At 60.0% G+C, this 17969-nt stretch overlaps 1 protein-coding gene across 8 annotated transcripts; it reads left to right on the forward strand.

Annotated features, from left to right (window-relative positions):
• Positions 1-330: 330 nt before the first annotated feature.
• Positions 331-17219, forward strand: UBTF (upstream binding transcription factor). 8 transcript variants are annotated; one of them, XM_023652426.2, is made up of 21 exons: positions 331-1380; positions 4279-4403; positions 5924-6099; positions 6660-6743; positions 6841-6996; positions 9522-9586; positions 9872-9992; positions 10350-10460; positions 10794-10927; positions 11086-11227; positions 11537-11578; positions 11711-11824; positions 11919-12074; positions 12440-12595; positions 12698-12808; positions 13213-13301; positions 13403-13592; positions 14383-14430; positions 14533-14604; positions 14698-14841; positions 14929-17219. In XM_023652426.2, the coding sequence occupies exons 2-21, from the start codon at positions 4346-4348 to the stop codon at positions 15052-15054; spliced, it is 2295 nt and encodes a 764-aa protein (XP_023508194.1). In that variant the 5' UTR covers positions 331-1380; positions 4279-4345; the 3' UTR covers positions 15055-17219. The 8 variants fall into 8 exon arrangements, with proteins under 8 accessions (XP_023508194.1, XP_070082225.1, XP_023508196.1 ...); XM_023652424.2 differs by lacking the exon at positions 331-1380 and adding an exon at positions 1624-1835; XM_023652425.2 differs by lacking the exon at positions 331-1380 and adding an exon at positions 3001-3139.
• The last annotated feature ends 750 nt before the right edge of the window (positions 17220-17969 follow it).

Here is a 17969-nt window from a genome sequence, read left to right on the forward strand (position 1 = left end):
GCCAGGAGCAATGGCGCTGCCCGGGGAGCAACGGCCCAAACTGTAGGCTCGCCCGTTGGAAGCGGGCGTTCTCAGCCTGTCTGCTGGCTCCCTGCGTCCTGATAACCCTTCCTCGAAGGAGGGGAGGCAGAGACAGACGACCACAGCCGGCGGCAGGGAGGGTGGATGGAGGTCCGCGCCCAGGCCTTTCGTTCCCCGCCCCGCAGAATCGTGGAGCGCGGGAGGCCTACGCTGAAGCTGCCCCGCTGCGGCTCCGGCGGCGAAGCCCGGGTGCCAGGCTCCCCGCGCGGCTCCCCGCCGCCGCCGCCGCCGGGGGAGGGGGCAGCGCCCGCGGCCTGCTTTCCCAGGGCTGGTCGAGGCTTTTTGACAAGCTGATTGCGTGGCGGGGATTGGCTGGTCCGGGCGTGACGCCGGTAACAACAAAGGTGGAGTTGGAAGAAATTAGATTAAAGGAGAGGGGGGAAAAGAAATTAAAGGGGGAACTGGCAGGGGACAAGAGGCAGAGACCGAGCGGGAGATGAGCGAAGCGCAGTCCCCGGCTCCGACGTCGCCCGGGAAGGCCCTTCCCGCAAACCCACCAGGATTTGGCTCTCCACCCCCGCCCCGGCCCAGCTACCGAAGCCAGGGTGGGAGGGATGGCTGCTGCTGCTTGAGAAATCTCCCCAACTCCCACCCTGACACCCCCTGCTACGGCCCAGGGGGAGAACTTTTTGCTCGGACCCCTCGGATTCTAAACCCAGCGGAGGTGAGGGGCATTGAGAACGCGAGGCTCGCTCTGAAACCCGGAAGGCCCTCGCGGGGCTCTGAGATCGGACGAGGCGGGGTGCTCCCCCGGTTTTTCAATGTGTTGCAAATCCAAGAGCTTCTTTCTTGCTTTTTTTTGTAACATCCCCCCCGCTTTGGCTTCAGGGTTGCAAAAGCAAAGAGCAATAAAAAAAAAAAAAAAAAAACCGCGCACACACACACTCAGACACACACCAGTGGCGACAGGGGAGAGTTGGAAAGACGCAGGAGAGAAGCAGGAGGCAGGAGGGAGCAATGGGAGCAGGAAGCAGGCAGGTTCCCTCGCAAATCCCCCTCCGGCCCCACGTCGCCTCGCCAGCCCCGGCAGGGGAGCGAGGAGCCGGGCGAACAGATGGAGTGGAGCTCGCTCTAGGCAGCGGGCTTGGCCGGAGAATGGAGGAGCCGCCAAGCGACCGGCTGATTGGAAGAGAAACGCAGAGCGATGGAGGCGGGGGTAGGAGGACGATTTCTCTGCGGGGACTGGCGGCGGCGTATACGCCCGGGTCGGGCGCTGCAGAGCTTGGCTAGCTTTCAACCCGCGCTCGCCGGCTCCAGCCCCGCGCGCCCCCACCCCCAGCCCTCCCGGCGGCTCCGCAGGTGAGTGCGAGCTGGGGGCAAAAAGACCCAAAAGTCTCAACACGCCCGCCCTGCCAAAAAAAAAAAAAAAAAGAAAAGAAAAGCATTTTTCTTTTCTTATTTTCGTGCAGCCCCCAGCGCGGTGGGAGGGAAGGGGTGAGGCTGAGCCGCCCGGAGGAGGCGGAGGGGCCAGGCGAGGCCGGGGTGGCCCGGGAGGCGGCGGCGCCGAGGCGGCTCTGACGGGCGAGCGCTCGGAGCGGCGCTGCGCTGCGCCGAGGCGGGCGGGCGGGCGGGCGGAGCGGGGCGGGCGGAGCGCGGCGCGTGGGGCTCGCCATTAGCCGTCGCTCCGCTTCGCCATCTCGGGCTTTGTCTGGCGTCTCGCTGCCCCGGCGTCGGCTGCGGCGGAGCTGCGGCTCGGCTCTTCGGCCCGCCGCACCCCTAGGTGCCCCTGGCCCGCGCTCCCATTCACACGCTCGGTAAGTGAGACCCGGCGCCGCGGATTTCGGGGGAGAGGGGTTGCTGCGAGTGGCGGCGGCGCCGATCTCCATGCGCCCTGGCAGGCCTGCGGAGCCATGCCGGGCTGGATTGAACCGGCTCCCAGAGAGGCTCCTCTACCGGAGCCCGTCGCCCTCTCGCCGTTTCCGGAATGTAAGGAGCGAAGGGGATTTTTCCTTTTTTAATTTGCAGGAAAGGCATGTGGTAGGGGTAATTATTTTTAAAGTTTCGTGTATCTGCTGTTCGGCAGCGAGGACACCGCGAGGCAGGCGCCGAAGCCTGGCGCCGCGATCGGCGTGCCTGAGCCCCTAGCCGGTGGCCACGCTCCGGGGAAGAGGGTGGGCGCGGACCGCCCGCTCCGGGAGGCGGGAGAGGGCTGGCGTGGAAGCCCGATTCTGAGCTGCGAGGACTTGGGGGAGAGCTCCGGAGCAGGGCTCCAAGCACCCCCGACCCTCCCTGGCCACCGGGGGGCCCCTTCAGGCACCCTCTCTGCGGGCGCGCCTCGCGCTCTCCCTCCCGCGCCGGCCGAGCCTGCTAGTTCCCCCGCGGGTCTGGCGAGGTCGCTCTCGGCGCCCGCCCGCCCGCCCGCCTCGGCTCCGAGCCCCGCCGCCATCCGGGCGGCTGCGTGTCTCCCTGCCCCGGCCCCCCCTCCCCGGCAGCAGCAGCAGCCGCCGCCGCCGCCGCCGCCACCACCAGCACCACCACTACCCCCCTCCCCTCCTTCCTTCCCTCCGCCTCGGCCGCCCGGGTCCCCCCAGCTCCCGCCCCTCCTCCCAGCTGCCCCCCGCGGAGCCCGCCCGGGCAGGCTGTGGGAGGGAGCGGAGCCGGCGAGGCGGGCGGGCTGGCGCTCGCTCCCCGGGGGTCGGTGTGCGCTCTACGGGGAAGGACGCGCTCGCTGCCCCGCTTCTCCCGCCCCCCCTCCCGCTCCTCCTCCTCCCTTCTCCCTCCTCCTCCCCGCTCCGGCGGCGGAGGCTGCGGCGGCGGCGGGGGGTGTGCGAGCTGAGGCCGGGGCCGGCGGGCGGGCGGCGGGCGGGCTGCCTGCAGGCGGAGGGCGCTGTGCTTTGTGCTTTTCGCCGCGAGGAGCAGCAGGCAGCAGCCACAGCCGCCGCCGCCGCCACAGCAGCAGCAGCCGCCGCCCCAGCGCCGCCGCCGCGCCCGGAGGAGGAGCCGCTGCCGCCGCGGGAGGGAGCTGCGGCTGTGCCCGGCCGAGCGGGGGAGGGCGCCGCCGCTCAGAGCCGGGGAGGGAGCCGCAGGAGCGGGAAGCCCGGAGGCCGCGCTGCGCCGGGTAACCGGGGTGGCTGAGGACGCGCGCCGGGGTCGGGGCCGGGTGGCGGGGAGCGAACCGCTGGTGCGGTAGACGCCAGGAGAGGCCCCGAGGCGACCTCCGGGCGGAGGACTGGGCGAGAGGACCGGGGCACTGGAGAGGACGCCGAGAGCCGGGGGAGGGGAGGACAGGAAGCGAGGCCCGAGCCGAGCCCCGGCCGCGGGCGGAGGAGCCCGCGCTTCTCGGAGCCGGCAGGCGCAGTTCTCGCCGGCCGCCGGAGGGGGCGGCGGGGCCGGTGAGCGCTGCGCCCCCGCCTCCCGGCCGTCGTCCTCCCGCCCTCTCCTTGGCTCGGCTCCCCGGAGGCCGGGGCGGGGGCGCCGGCAGGGCTGGGCCGCAAGCTCGGGGGAGGAGGCGGCGGTTCCCGCCGTGGTCGCGCCTCTGCGCCGGGCTCCTCCGTGCGCGTCGGGGTGGCTGGGCGGTGGCGGCGCTTCTGGCCGGGGTGGGTGGCTCGGGGGCGGGGGGCAGGCTAGGCCGCTTCTCTCCGGCTGCTTGCCCGCCCAGGCGGGCGGGGACGGCGTCGGGAGCCCAAGAAGGGGGGCGGCGGGAATCCGGATCCGGTCCCCGGGGGCGGTGCGGCCGCTGCGCTCCGGGGCCGGCGGCGGCTGCGCTGCGTCCGGGTCCCCGCCGGGCTGCGGAGGCGGGGGGAATCGGCCGGGGGGAGGCGGGAGGAGGAGACTGCGGCGCGTGCCCGCTTCCGCGGCCGCGCGCGCCCTTTACCCGCCCTTCCTCCTCCCCCGCCCTCCAGCCTGGGGCCTCCCCGGGGCGGGCGCATAGAGGAGGAGGAGATTTTTTTTTTTGGCTAGGGTGGGGGAAGGAGGGTGGAGGGCGGGCGCTAGCTGCACGCGGGAGCTGGAAGCAGTCTCTCGCGTGGGCAGGGGAGGGCGCACGCTTCGGAGCCGGGCTGCAGGGGCTGGGGCGGGGGGACGGGGCTAGGAGGAAGAGGAGGAGCACTCTCCAACACCCACCGACTAAGTCCGCTAGGGTCTTGGCAGGGTCTCTGAGAATGTGGACTTGTGCCCCCCTCCCCTTTGGGGGAGGGAGGGATAGAAAGTCCCTCACCTCTCAGCTCGTCTGAGTGGGGACTGGTATCTCTTCTAAAGGGTGAGGTGGCTTTGACCCCGGGTTGCCCGGCCAGCACGACCGAGGAGGTGGCTGGACGGCTGGAGAATGAACGGAGAAGCCGACTGCCCCACAGACCTGGAAATGGCCGCCCCCAAAGGCCAAGGTAGGACCCTCCACCCTCGGCTCTCTTTAATTTAAATCTTTTTTTCCCCCGCAGGTGTGTGTGCAGGGTCCACTCCCCTTCCAAAAGGTTTCTCCAGTCTGCATTCTCTGAATTGAGATGGGGGGGGGGGTCTTGAGTGTTTATAAGAGTCAAGCATCCCTCACACTAGGGGTTTGGCTAAACCCAAATTATTTGGCCTTGGGCCTATAAATTGTATTTTTCACATTCCATTTCCCCCACTTTAGAGAGGGAGAAGAACGCCTGTGCAAGCCTTTCTTCTGGGGTTCCCAGTCCACTCTGAGTGTGTCCTCATCCAGGGTCCTGGAATGGGAGGAAGGATGAGGAATGTGGTGGAAGGGGGAGACGACAGATTGGGAAAGCTTTTTAGCTTTTTATTCTTACTAAGAGGACAAGGTTTTTGGTGAGGCAGGTGGAGAGAAAGGATGTCTTGGTGGTTTGAGGCCCCAAGCCATGGGAGATACATAACGCGACTAACTAGACCTTGTCCCATTCAGTAGGGATCCAGTGGGTATGGGGGCAGGGGATAGGATGAAGTTGAGCATCTGGCAATGCCTGTGGGACATTGAGAGGAGAGAGGATTATGGGTCCATGTGACCCACCCTGCGGAAACCCTGGCCCAGGTTACCAGATGCAAATGAAGAGCCTTTTGACTCCTAGCCTTGCATAGCTGTTTTCCCAGCTCACTTTCCAGAGTAGCCTCCCTCCGGAGAGGCCTCCCTGGAGCTGCAATTCAGTGGCTGAAAGTTGCTGGTCCAGACGCCTTTTTTTGCTGCCACAGGGAGTCGGGCTGAGAAGACAACTCAGAATTCTGGGGGTTCTCTCTGAAGCAGGGCCCTGAGAGCCTTTGCCCACCTGCCTGCCTTGCCTCACTGCTACCCTATATGGTTCTTCGAGTTCCATTTCATTTTTCTTACTTGCCCCAAATTCTCCTTTGGTCTTCCCTGAGGGGCCGAGAGGTAGGGAGGATGATGGAATACCCATGTCTCTAATACTAGTTTCCAGCTGTGCAGAAGAGAAACATCTGCATGGGTTCTCCTTACTGCCCACACCCCATTCTCAGTCCTTGCACATGTAGGGTATCCACCTAGAACTTGGACTTGAACTTGGCAACACATTTAGATGTGTTGCCTCCCTGCTTCCCTCCCCTCTCCAAGGAGCTAATTGTTTTCCCATTGGGCCCCGAATCACTGTAGCTTCATTTCCTCTCCTTCCCTACAATAAACAGTGGCCCATGGCAGCCTGGCGCGTTAGAAATAACAGCTTTGGAGTAAGCCAGATTTGAGTTCAAGTCTGGCTTTCTAGGTATGACGCGGTCTGGACTGGAGTCCCTGCTCTAATCCATACAGCCACTGTTTGTCCTTAGGGCTAGGCCATGTCTTGTCTGTGCCTGCACAGGGGAAGTAACCAGGGACTGCAATGCTCTGGGGAGGAGGGTTGAGGACTGGGGAGCAGATGGGGGGCATGAACCAAGCATGATTGTCTCTCTTATCCCTCCCCAGACCGCTGGTCCCAGGAAGACATGCTGACTTTGCTGGAATGCATGAAGAACAACCTTCCATCCAATGACAGCTCCAAGTTCAAAACCACCGAGTCACATATGGACTGGGAAAAAGTAGCATTTAAAGACTTTTCTGGAGACATGTGCAAGCTCAAATGGGTGGAGATTTCTAATGAGGTAACTGATCCCCCCCTTCCTGAAACATACAAACACGTCTACACATACCCCCACCTGAACCTTCCTGGTTGGGGAGATGAAACAGAAATCTATAAACAGGAAGGAAAGAGACCAGGCGAGGTGCTCATGTGGTCGCCCTTTTGCATTTTGGGAGGTGGCATGGTTGACAGCACTGGCCTAGAGTTCTCAGTTCTGCCACTTTCTAGCTGTGTGGCCTTGAATACTTACCGTCTTGGAGCTTCTGTCGCCTGAGCTGTTCTGGGGATTGAATGAGGTGCTGGCATGGACAACTACATCGAGGTCAGGTGGTCACCTTGTTGCTGTCCTTTGGTGTGTACTGACTGCCTGGGCCTCTGCAGTAGGCATGGGCCAGTGCCTGGTGTCTGCCTGGGTGTCAGGGGCTGCCTGAGTTGTGTGGCTGTTGGCCTCTGCCCTTCCTCCTTTGATAAATTCAATCTAGTGGAAAGTAGAGGAGACCCGTTGGAAAATAGGGGCACGCTGTGGGGTGGTGTTTCCCTCTTCAGAACTTCCCGCTCTACTCACCTCTCTTCTTCCTGCAGGTGAGGAAGTTCCGTACGTTGACAGAATTGATCCTCGATGCTCAGGAACATGTGAAAAACCCTTACAAAGGCAAAAAGCTCAAGGTGAGTTTCTAGGAGGAGGAGTCTGAGGAGTAGGAGAGGAATCATCCAACGAATGGACAGCATCTGACCTTCACCATGTCCTTGTTCCTCCTTCCAGAAACATCCGGACTTCCCAAAGAAGCCCCTGACCCCTTATTTCCGCTTCTTCATGGAGAAGCGGGCAAAGTACGCAAAACTCCACCCTGAGATGAGCAACCTGGACCTGACCAAGATTCTGTCCAAGAAATACAAGGAGCTGCCGGAGAAGAAGAAGGTGGGGGCGGGGGGATGACACTAAGTGGAGGGAAGGCAGAGGCTGGGGGCAGCTGATGGGGATGGGTCTTAGAGGGACTTAGCATCAGGGACATGGGCAGGTCAGCAGAGCGGGCTAGCTCTTGGGCGGCCACACCTCATCACCCCCTCCCAGGCCCACACACCGTCAGGCTCGGGCACTGCCACAGGTTACACCACAGGTGTAACGCAGACCGAGGTAGGTGCTCTGAGCAACCACAGTCAGCCCACAGCGTTCTTTCACACAGCTCTGCTCCAATGCACCTGTCCTCACTGTTAGGCCTGCACAGCAGTTCACCCTCTGACATTTCCCAACAGTCTCATTTGATGCTTCTGATATCCTCATAAAGGTAACTCCAGGAAAAGGGGTTATCCAAATTTTTGTGGGCAAAGAACTAAGATGCAAGAAGGTATTGGGTTCCAGGTCACGCAAGTAACGATGCTAGAGTAGGACTTGGGCTTATTGCTTTGGACTCCTTGTGTAGTGCTTTTCTCACTGTCATGTCCACAGTTAGATGGCCTTCCTTCTCACGCACACGTGTTCACTCAAGGACAAATGTGTCTCATGGCCCCATGTTGTCCTAGACCATCAGAGGCCGTTAACCTTGAGCAGAGGTTGCCCAGCCTCCCAGGCAGGGGTGGACACCATCGAACATGGTGAATTCAAGTGGTCCCTCACAGAGATAGGCAGCAAAGCATCAGAGGAGCCTGCAGCGGGGACACAAGTAAGATGGGGTGGGGAGAGAGATGGACACAAAGAGGAGATGCTAGATGAAGAGATGGAGCCCGGGAGAGATGTTGGGGAGAGGCTTTGGGAGGGACAAGAGGACACATTTGCTTGGAGAGGAAACAAAGTTGTACGCTGCCAGCTCTCAGGAGGTGGCACTGGCTGCCAGACTGTGAGTCGCTCTTCTCCTGGTTTGTGCACTCTGGCTGTGGGCTCACATGCTCTTGGTTCTGTACCCAAGAAAGGAGCTGGCTCGACTGGGTAAAACTAGCTGTCTGCAATGGCTGCCCGAGCTGAGTAGGAGTATGCCTTGCTGGAGCTGTTCTTGATCCCTTTGATGGCGCTGACGGGGATGTCACGGGGCTGACTGTACACATGACACAGACACTCACAGGAAGGGAGGGAGAGGCTGAGAGGCAGAGGGTCTGAGGACCAGGGAGGGACAGAAGAAACTACGTGGTAGAGTGGACAGGGTGGGGGACACAAGACTTGGGCCTGTTCTCCTGACTGCCACTGAGTTGCTGCGTGTGTGACCTTCGGTAAGTCACTTCATTTCTCAGGCCTGGTCTTTATCTGATGTGTGGCGGGAGAGCCTGCTCTTAAAGCTGCTGTTTTGCACGAGAGGACTGAGGTTGGGGCAGAGGAGGCTGGGCTCTGCTCCCGGTTTTCTGTGGGAACCGCGGGAACGTGGAGCTGCCTCTCTTCCCGCGCCTGGTGCCTCTTCTGTGAGAGGCAGGGGTTGGGCTCAATTGCCATGAGCCCCTGGCCCCTTCCACTGCTGGCTCTTGTGAATCTGGGGAAAAGAGGGAGAACGGAGATATGGACACTGCGTGGGATGCAGGACAGGAGGTAGATGAGTAAGGGAAAGAGCCAGAATGGAAAGGAAGTAAAAGCCTGAGGAGGAGTGAAGGTGTAGGAAAGATACAGGGAGAGGAGTCAGGTGATGGTGGGAAGGGAGGCCAGGCTGATAGAAGAGGGTGGAGGAGAAGGAAGGGAAACCAAGTGGCAGAGCAGGAGGAGTGGGGTGGGGGAGGGAGGGCTGGAGGAGCCAGCCAGCCAGGAGCCTGGAAGAAGGCATCAGGCGGGGAAGAAGGTGATGGCTAAGGAAGGAGGGGGGCAGGGGGTGCTGTCAGAATCACAAAGGACAGCCAGGAACTCAGGTAGTGGATGGAGGAAAAAATCCAACTTTAGGAGACAGATCTGTTAGGATGTGATCTGCATTGCAAGAATTCTCTCTGGGTTCCCTTCAACACCGTGTCCCCTCGTGCCTTGGAAGCAAGACTCAGCTTGCCCCTGGCCTTCTGGGCCACCTCTGAGGGGGCAGACCGATACTGGCTGCCACAGACGTGAGGAGGGAGTGACAGGGGCAAGGCCTACACCTTCTCCTGACTCCTCCTCGTGGGAGTTTGTGGCACTGGGGAAAGGCAAAGGGGTAGGGTTGAGGGGAGTCCCAGCCCTGTCACCACTTACCGTATAACTTAGTGATGCCATGTCCCCTTTCTGGGACGCTCTCTCTCTTAAACGGAGGGAATAGGTGTAGGATGTGTTCCAGGAGACCCCTGTAGCTCACACTGTCTCTGGTTCCAAGCCAACAGTCTGGGCTACGGTTGAGTCCCCCCTCACCCCACTGAAGACAAGCCACCATCCCCTGCCTGCTCATGCCATCCTCCATTTGTCCATATCACCAACTGGGAGGCAAAATAGCTAGCAAGGAGGTGGCTTGGTGGCTTTTGTAGGTCAGGTCTTGGGTCATGGATGACCCCGTCCCCTCCTCCCCCCAGATGAAATATATTCAGGACTTCCAGAGGGAGAAACAGGAGTTCGAGCGAAACCTGGCCCGATTCAGGTAAGGCAGTGGAGCCCAGAGGAGGGCCACAGGACACTGGGTGTGGCAGGACAGGGTAACAGTGACCAGAGCTGCGAGCTTGCCATCTGTGAGGCATGGAAGATGGATGGGTCACGTGTAGACCCTAGCGGGTCATGTTCAAGGGCAGGGACAGGCAGGCAGCCACTGTCCCACGAGGCCCCAATTGACAGGCCTAGGCGCCTTGGTGGGTGGGGCAGCTAGCTTGGGTCTGCCCTGGCAGGATCCCCCGCCACCCACTGATGTCGCTCCCCACGCCCCGGCTAGGGAGGATCACCCTGACCTAATCCAGAATGCCAAGAAGTCGGACATCCCTGAGAAGCCCAAAACCCCCCAGCAGCTGTGGTACACCCATGAGAAGAAGGTGTATCTCAAAGTACGGCCAGATGTGAGTGTCCGGCCAAGGGGTGGGGGTGGAGGGCACACTGCGGTGGCAAGGGGGGAGCCGCGCCAGGTCGGCCGGGCATGGTGCAGGGGAGCAGGAGAGGAGGCCCCTCCCCAGGGGTGGGCTGCATGGACAGGGCCTGGGCCAGCTGGCGTGCGAGCGTGTGCGTGCGTGCGTGTGTGAGCCTGTCCCTTGCACCCAGGCGGGACCCCCGCCTCTCCGCCTTCCCCTCCTGGCCTGTGGGGGACACTTATGTGACCTCCTCTGGCCTGAGGGGGCGGGGGCCTCTGTGCCCCCCTCCCCCCTCCCCTCCCCCTGCCCCTGGCTGCCTGTGTGTGTCTGACGGCTTTTGGTTTGCAGGCCACTACGAAGGAGGTGAAGGACTCCCTGGGGAAGCAGTGGTCTCAGCTCTCGGACAAAAAGAGGCTGAAATGGATTCATAAGGCCCTGGAGCAGCGGAAGGAGTACGAGGTTAGGCTTCCGCTGCGCTCCTCCCCGTCCGGCTCTTCACGAGCCTCTGCCCTCTGACTCTGGCCTCCGCACTCTGCGGGAGGCAGCCGCTCCCCATCCCTCCATTGAGGGAGGGGCCTTCTGGGCCCCTCACCTCTGCCCCTACCTTCCCCCTCACCCCCATGAGATCTCAGGCTAGGGCAGGGCAGGGCACCACATCTCGTGTGACACAGCAGACACACGGCCACCCCCCAGCTTTGCTCCCTGCCTCCCCTCCCCAGCGGCTCTCCCCCCTCCCCAGCCCCGGCTAACCCCGCACCCCGTTGCCCTCCATCCCCCCACCTCACTCTGCAGGAGATTATGCGAGACTATATCCAGAAGCACCCCGAGTTGAACATCAGTGAGGAGGGCATCACCAAGTCCACCCTCACCAAGGCCGAACGCCAGCTCAAGGACAAGTTTGATGGGCGACCCACCAAGCCACCTCCGTGAGCGCTGCCCTGGGGCGGGTGGGTGAGAGGGCAGGTGGGCAGCTAGGGAGCTGGACCGGTGAAGGACCTCAGCCTGGCTCTGGCAGTGAGGAAGCCTGCTGCCCTGGGCCACCCTGGCTGCTCACAGGGACACTCCTCCCTGCTGGTTCTGATAGGAACAGCTACTCGCTGTACTGCGCAGAGCTGATGGCCAATATGAAGGACGTGCCCAGCACGGAACGCATGGTGCTATGCAGCCAGCAGTGGAAGCTGCTCTCCCAGAAGGAGAAGGATGCCTACCACAAGAAGTGCGACCAGGTGAGCTGTGGCAAGGAGGACTCCTGGAGACCCTCAGGGGTCTTGGGGGTTTGAAGCATGATGTCTGATCCCAACTAGGGTGAGTCAGTCATTGGGCAAACCGTGCCCTGGGCACCTGCTTCAAACTTGGTGGTGTGCTAGGGTTAGCATCGGGGCTGATCAAAGCATACAGTCTCAGGCTTCATGCTTCCCATCTAGGGAGGGAGACTAGGCCCTGTCCAGGCTCTGGACAGCTTGCTGAGGGCTGTTGTCCCCTGAGCACTGGAAGCTCTACCCCCAGATTGACCCTGATTCCCCTTTCTTTCCCAGAAAAAGAAAGATTACGAGGTGGAACTGCTCCGTTTTCTGGAGGTGAGTGTGCCTCTGGCTGGGGCAGTGGGGAGAGAAAGGCTTGGGGATTGGGGGGTAATGCCCCTACAACAACCTGGGAGCAGACTGGGCACCAGACGCACAGCCCCATGCTACTTCTTCTTCCCGGACCAGAGCCTGCCTGAGGAGGAGCAGCAGCGGGTCCTGGGGGAGGAGAAGATGTTGAACATCAACAAGAAGCAAGCTACCAGCCCAGCCTCCAAGAAGCCCTCCCAGGAAGGGGGCAAGGTAGGCAGGGGGCACAGCCCAGCAGGTGGGGGTAGAGAAGGCGGGGCTCCCTGTCAACACCCAGCAGACCCCAGCCCTCTTTGCACATCTGCAGGGCGGCTCCGAGAAGCCCAAGCGACCCGTGTCGGCCATGTTCATCTTCTCAGAAGAGAAGCGGCGGCAGTTGCAGGAGGAACGGCCGGAGCTCTCGGAGAGTGAGCTGACTCGCCTGCTGGCCCGCATGTGGAACGACTTGTCCGAGAAGAAGAAGGTTAGGCTCGCCAGACCAGAGGGGCTGCCAGGGCTGAGTCTGGGCCACGTCTCCCCTAGGGGCTGGCTGCACTTCCCCACCCCTGCCCTGTGTGGCTCACACGTGTGCCTGGGCTCAGATGGTGGGGCTGGGAGCCCAGCAGGCCGGAAGGCGGGAAGCTGTCAGCTGAGGGCTCTTGGCTCCCTGGGGAGCAGAGCGGGTTGGCGGGTGAGCCCCAGGCTGAAGACATCTGCACCAGCGATGCCTCTTCTCGCCCCACCCTTGGGGGGCGGAGGCGGGGGCGGAGAGCCTTCAACAGCTGGCTGAGGAGCGCGCGCCCCCTGGTGGTGGCTGGAAGACTGACGCCCCATACCGTTCCTCCGCAGGCCAAGTACAAGGCCCGGGAGGCTGCGCTGAAGGCCCAGTCGGAGAGGAAGCCGGGTGGGGAGCGCGAGGAGCGGGGCAAGCTGCCCGAGTCGCCCAAGAGAGCCGAGGAGATCTGGCAACAGAGCGTCATCGGCGACTACCTGGCCCGCTTCAAGGTGGCAGGGAGTGGGAGAGGAGTTTTTGGGCAGCTTGCCCACACGGGTCTCCTCCAGCCCCAGGTGACACCTCCCACAGCTGACACCCCTGTCTGTCCCCAGAACGACCGGGTGAAGGCCTTGAAAGCCATGGAGATGACCTGGAACAACATGGAGAAGAAGGAGAAACTGATGTGGATTAAGAAGGCCGCTGAAGACCAAAAGCGATATGAGGTGGGGAGCCGGCTGGTGGTTAGGGTGGTGGAACAGGATGGAGCCGGGAGCAACACCCTTTTGGGTGGGCAGCTTCCCTTACTGCATGGGGCTTGGAGCCAGGAGTCCGAGCCTTGGTGGTGTGACCCTGAGCGAGTCTCTTAACTTCCTTCTCTGAGGCTCAGTCACGCATCAGTAAAAGGAGGGTGACGATACCAGTGACGTGAGTGCAGTTGTGAAAGCACTTTGAAACGGCAGTGCCTGGGAAGATGCGATTTGTTAGGAAGTTGTCCCCTGGCTGTGCCGCAGTTTCTCCTCCTTTCTGGCACATAAAAGGAGAGCCAGCTAAGGCACTGATGGCACGGGGCAGGAGGTAGGACTGTTTCGGGGGTGAGATGAGTGTGAGCTTCTGGGTTTTCCCGCAGAGAGAGCTGAGTGAGATGCGGGCACCCCCGGCTGCTGCAAACTCGTCCAAGAAGATGAAGTTCCAGGGAGAACCCAAGAAGCCTCCCATGTGAGTCTAGGGTTGGAGCCCACCCCGGGGGTGGGAGGGTCAGGGCTGGAGCGCCACCCGGTGGGTATCCTGACCCTCCCGGCCCCACTCCCTCCTCCTAGGAACGGTTACCAGAAGTTCTCCCAGGAGCTGCTGTCCAATGGGGAGCTGAATCACTTGCCGCTAAAGGAACGCATGGTGGAGATTGGCAGCCGCTGGCAGCGCATCTCCCAGAGCCAGAAGGAGCACTACAAAAAGCTGGCCGAGGAGCAGCAGAAGCAGTACAAAGTACACCTGGACCTCTGGGTCAAGGTGAGAAGGCAGGAGAGCCTTGGAAGGAAGGAAGAGGGAGGCATCATGCTGGCTGGTCTGCATTCATGATTTCATTCAGTGTCTTAGCAGTCTGACAGGGTAATGATTACTGTCAAAGTTAAGGAAACCAAGACTCAGAGAGGTTAAGTAACTTACATGAAGTCACACAGCTAATAAGTAGAAAAATCCAAATCAGATTGCCTTTTCCTCTCTCCAGCTGGGACCACGGGATCTCTCCTAGACTCTGGCTTGGCTTCTGGGCCTCTGAGATTCCCCTCTGTGCCTTGGTTGAGCAGTCAGAGCTGTAAAGTGGGGAGTGTCACCTGCGCCCTCCTCAGCCACCCCGGAAGGCTGGCCAAGGACCTAGAGCACTAGCAAGGTTTAGGTGTTCCAGAAGTTTGGTGAGCCCCAAACTGCCTCGTCAGTGGCTCTGGGCTTGATATTGGAGTGGGAGTGATGAAGCCAGGCTATGGGCGTCGTCGTGCAGGGGATTCTCTGAGTTGAGGAACACCCTGACTCTGGAGCCTCCACTGGGGTAGAGCAACAGGAGGGACATGAAAGCCAACAGTCTTAGGATTGGTGGCTTAGAAAAGGATTCAGGGCATCCTAAGCGAAAATACTGGAGCTGTGTTCTCAGATCTCGGGCTGTCTGCAGAGTCCCAAGGTATGGGGAGACTGGGAGGGGTCGAGATAGGTGGTGGTATATTAATGCTCGGCCCCCTGCCTGGCACTCGGTCAGCAGTAGTTTGGGTGGTGTTTCAACCCTCACCTCCTCCTCTGTTTCCCCCAGAGTCTGTCTCCCCAGGACCGCGCAGCATATAAAGAGTACATCTCCAATGTGAGTCTGGGAGCAGGGCAGCCTTGGGCTAAGGGTTGGGGATTGGGGGCGGGTGTCTGGACCTCATGGCTGCTCCCTTTGTGTTCCCATCCTCTCCTGCAGAAACGTAAGAGCATGACCAAGCTGCGAGGCCCGAACCCCAAGTCCAGCCGGACTACCCTACAGTCCAAGTCGGTAAGGAGGCCCCTCCCAGACGGGGGCGGGTGGGGGTCTGCAGTACCTGGAGCGGTGTGGCAGGGACCACTGATGTGCCACTGTCCGTCTCAGGAGTCTGAGGAAGATGACGAAGAGGATGAGGATGATGAGGATGAGGACGAAGAGGAGGAAGATGATGAGAACGGGGACTCCTCCGAGGATGGCGGGGACTCCTCAGAGTCCAGCAGCGAGGATGAGAGCGAGGATGGGGATGAGGTGGGGCGGACGCGTCATGGTGGGAGGGGAGAGCGGGGCCTTGCCAGCATGGCCATCTGGTGACTGCACGCTCCTTGCCCCCCCCAGAACGAGGAGGATGACGAGGATGAAGACGACGACGAGGATGACGATGAGGATGAGGACAATGAGTCCGAGGGCAGCAGCTCCAGCTCCTCTTCCTCGGGGGACTCCTCGGACTCTGACTCCAACTGAGGCTCAGCCCCACCCGGGGCTCCCCTCCCCAACTGACCGCCTTTGTTTCTCCCCCATGTTCTGTCCCCTGCCCCCTGGCCTCCCCCACTTTCTTTCTTTCTTTTCTTTTTTTTTTAAACAAAATACGGTGGGGGGAGGGGCTGGAGGAGCCAAGGCCAGGACTCTGCAGCCTCAGAGATACCAGCCCTGGGGGGCCCTCCAGGGAGCGCAACCATCAGACTGAGCCACCACTGGACCGGCCCGGCCCACCCCTCTTCTGCACTTGCGGTTCCGGCATGGACAATGGACCTGGGAGTGGGGTGGGGGGTCCCAAAGAGTTCAGTGAGGCCCTCTACACCTGCATCCCGACCCATGGGAGGGTGGAACCTTGGGGAGGACCCCTCCCTTCCCAGAGGGGCTTGCTGCCTGGACCCCTACATTGGAACTGGAGGCAGGGAAAGGATGGGGAGAGGAGGGTGGGTGCCTGTGAGAAAACAGGCACTGCCTGCAGCCCTCTCCCCCGCCCCCTGCAGGAAGGAGCTGCCTGGACCCGCTCATGGGGGGAGGGGGCAGAAGTGTTTTTTATATATGTGTATATATTTTTTTTTTTAAGCTCTGAGCTGTCAACGAGACGTTTCCTACCGATCTCGGCTGCCGTCTCTGTTGTCATTTCTGGGAGAGGGAGGGTTTAGGGGGTAGGTTTGGGACTTTTTTAAAACGGTCTTGATGCGTATGGAAAAGTGTGTGTGCGTGTGTATGTGTGTGTGTATGTGTGTGTGTGTGGCCTGTACATAGCATGGGTGCACCTGTGGATGTGTGCAAAGGCACATGTGGATGTATGTGTGCAAAAGAGAAGGGGGAGCCCACCTCAGTCTGTAAATCTGGTGAAAGGGTTGGTGAGGGCCAGGGAGACATTGGTCCTGGTGGGAGTGGGCTGGGGCGGCCCCTTTCTCCGTATCTGCTTTGCCTAATCTCTGATTACATTTTGGGAGGTGTACTGAAGCCACTCTGATGCTTCCTATGCCAGCTTCCCTCTGCCGGGGCCTTGTGACTGAGCTGCTGCTGGTCTCCAATATCCAGCAGGACGGTGGGGAAGGGGACAGACCAGGTGAACCTTACAGCTTTTATTTGGTGGGAGAGGCCTTCCCAGCTCATCTGAGGGGTCACCTGGCCACTCTAGCTCAGAATCTGGGCTTCAAGAAATGTGTCCCAAGCTCTTAACTTACACATCTCTCCTGCCTTCCTCCCATACCCTCTAGCTCCCTTGCCCCCATTTCCTTTGATTTCTCAGGTCTGCTCCCTCCCCCGCACCCCCCAAACCCACAGCTGGGGAAGAGGTCTGTAAAAAGCTGCTTTTGCAGCTGTCCCTCTAACCCTTCCTAGCCATCCCAACCTTTTTGGTACCCTGGTTCCTAGACTCTCAATAAGCCAAGCCACCTTGTCTCTGTGGATTTGATTTTTTTGTTTTTGACGAAATTTTGGCTTTTTTTTTTTTTACAATCATGTCAGTGACCTATTTAATTGGGGCTTTGTGCTTTTCCATCTTCCCCCTCTAAATGAAAGCCAAGGGATGGGGGAAGAGAGGAAACTCCACCTGGGAGGTGGGGTGGGAAAGATGGGTCCTGCTCCCAAAGGCAGGCAGACGATCTGCCTTGCCTTGGACGTGGTGCTGGGGGTCGGGGAACTAGGGAGGGACACTCCCCACTCCACGCCCCCTCCTTTGTCCTGATCCTGGAATTAGGTCCAGGGGTTCATAGGTTCTATTTCTTCCCAAGAGCCCCTGCAAAGAACCCCATTTCCCTGTTTGAATGCCCCTGCGCTGTTGTGTTTTAGTGGAATGTGTTTTCATTTAAAAACAACTTTGGGGCGCTTTTTTTTCCTGTTTTAAAAATTGAAAAATTCTTACAGTACGAACAGGGCTGTGGGGGTGGGGGTGTTGGTGCTGTAAGAGGTCACTCTGAGTGCATTTTGGCACTGGGATGGGATGGCTGGGGTGGGAGGACCCCCGCTCCCCCTTTTTTTTTCTAATATTTAAGGAGTGTTTTTGTAGGTTTCAACAACAACCACAACTTGAATTTGTATCATGGGAGGTGGGAGGGAGTGGCTTAGAGGTGTCTGCCTAAGCTTAAGGCCAATTGTGGAAGTTTTGTTTTCTCTTTTTTTGTACAATAAAGTGAAAAACAAAAGTTTGACTGCTGTCTTATCACTGGAATCCATGAAGGGGGTTGGGGGAGTGACCCAACCGGTTCAATGGGGAAAGACCCTTGAAAGCAGCTTGTTTGCCCCCTTCTTTCTCGAACCATCTTCCTCTTCCCTGAGGATTCCATAGGCAACCTACCTTCACATTGTTCTGTGCTACTGTTCTTGAACTTTCTCAATTCTGTTTGTTCACCTGGTGTTGTCAGACGACTAAGCACTCTGAGGATTTGGAGAACAAATATGTTTTCTTGCAGAATGCGTTGCCTTGGGAAATTAGGGATAATGAACTCCTGGGGTCAGGGTTTCAGCCTGGTCACGGAGGGCTAACCATGGGGAGTTAGGGTAACCCTCCCACCTTAAGCCCTCAGCCTCACCCGGGGGTAGGAATGACCTTCCTGACTCCACCCAGACTTCTGATGGGAGGTGGGCTGGACTGAGATGACTCGCTCTCCGCACAGGCCTTGGCTGGGTTCCCAGAACCACAAAGGGCTGAAGACCCAGGCCCAGTTCAAGAGCTCTCCCTCAACCCCACGCCCTCTCCTGTTCTTGGCCAAACTTCTGAAAAGCTCATGGCTGGTCACGGTGTCCCATTTCCTCACCTCCCACTCACCACTCCCCTGAGGTGATCTAAGATCACCAACATGTTCATCATTATGTCCAGCAGACACTTGCTTCTCTCCTGCCTTCTTGGTCTACTCTGCTGGCATCAGCTGCTCCTCCTCATTCTATCCTAGGTG

Source organism: Equus caballus, chromosome 11, assembly GCF_041296265.1.
Source record: "Equus caballus isolate H_3958 breed thoroughbred chromosome 11, TB-T2T, whole genome shotgun sequence".
NCBI classification, from domain to species: Eukaryota; Metazoa; Chordata; class Mammalia; order Perissodactyla; family Equidae; genus Equus; species Equus caballus.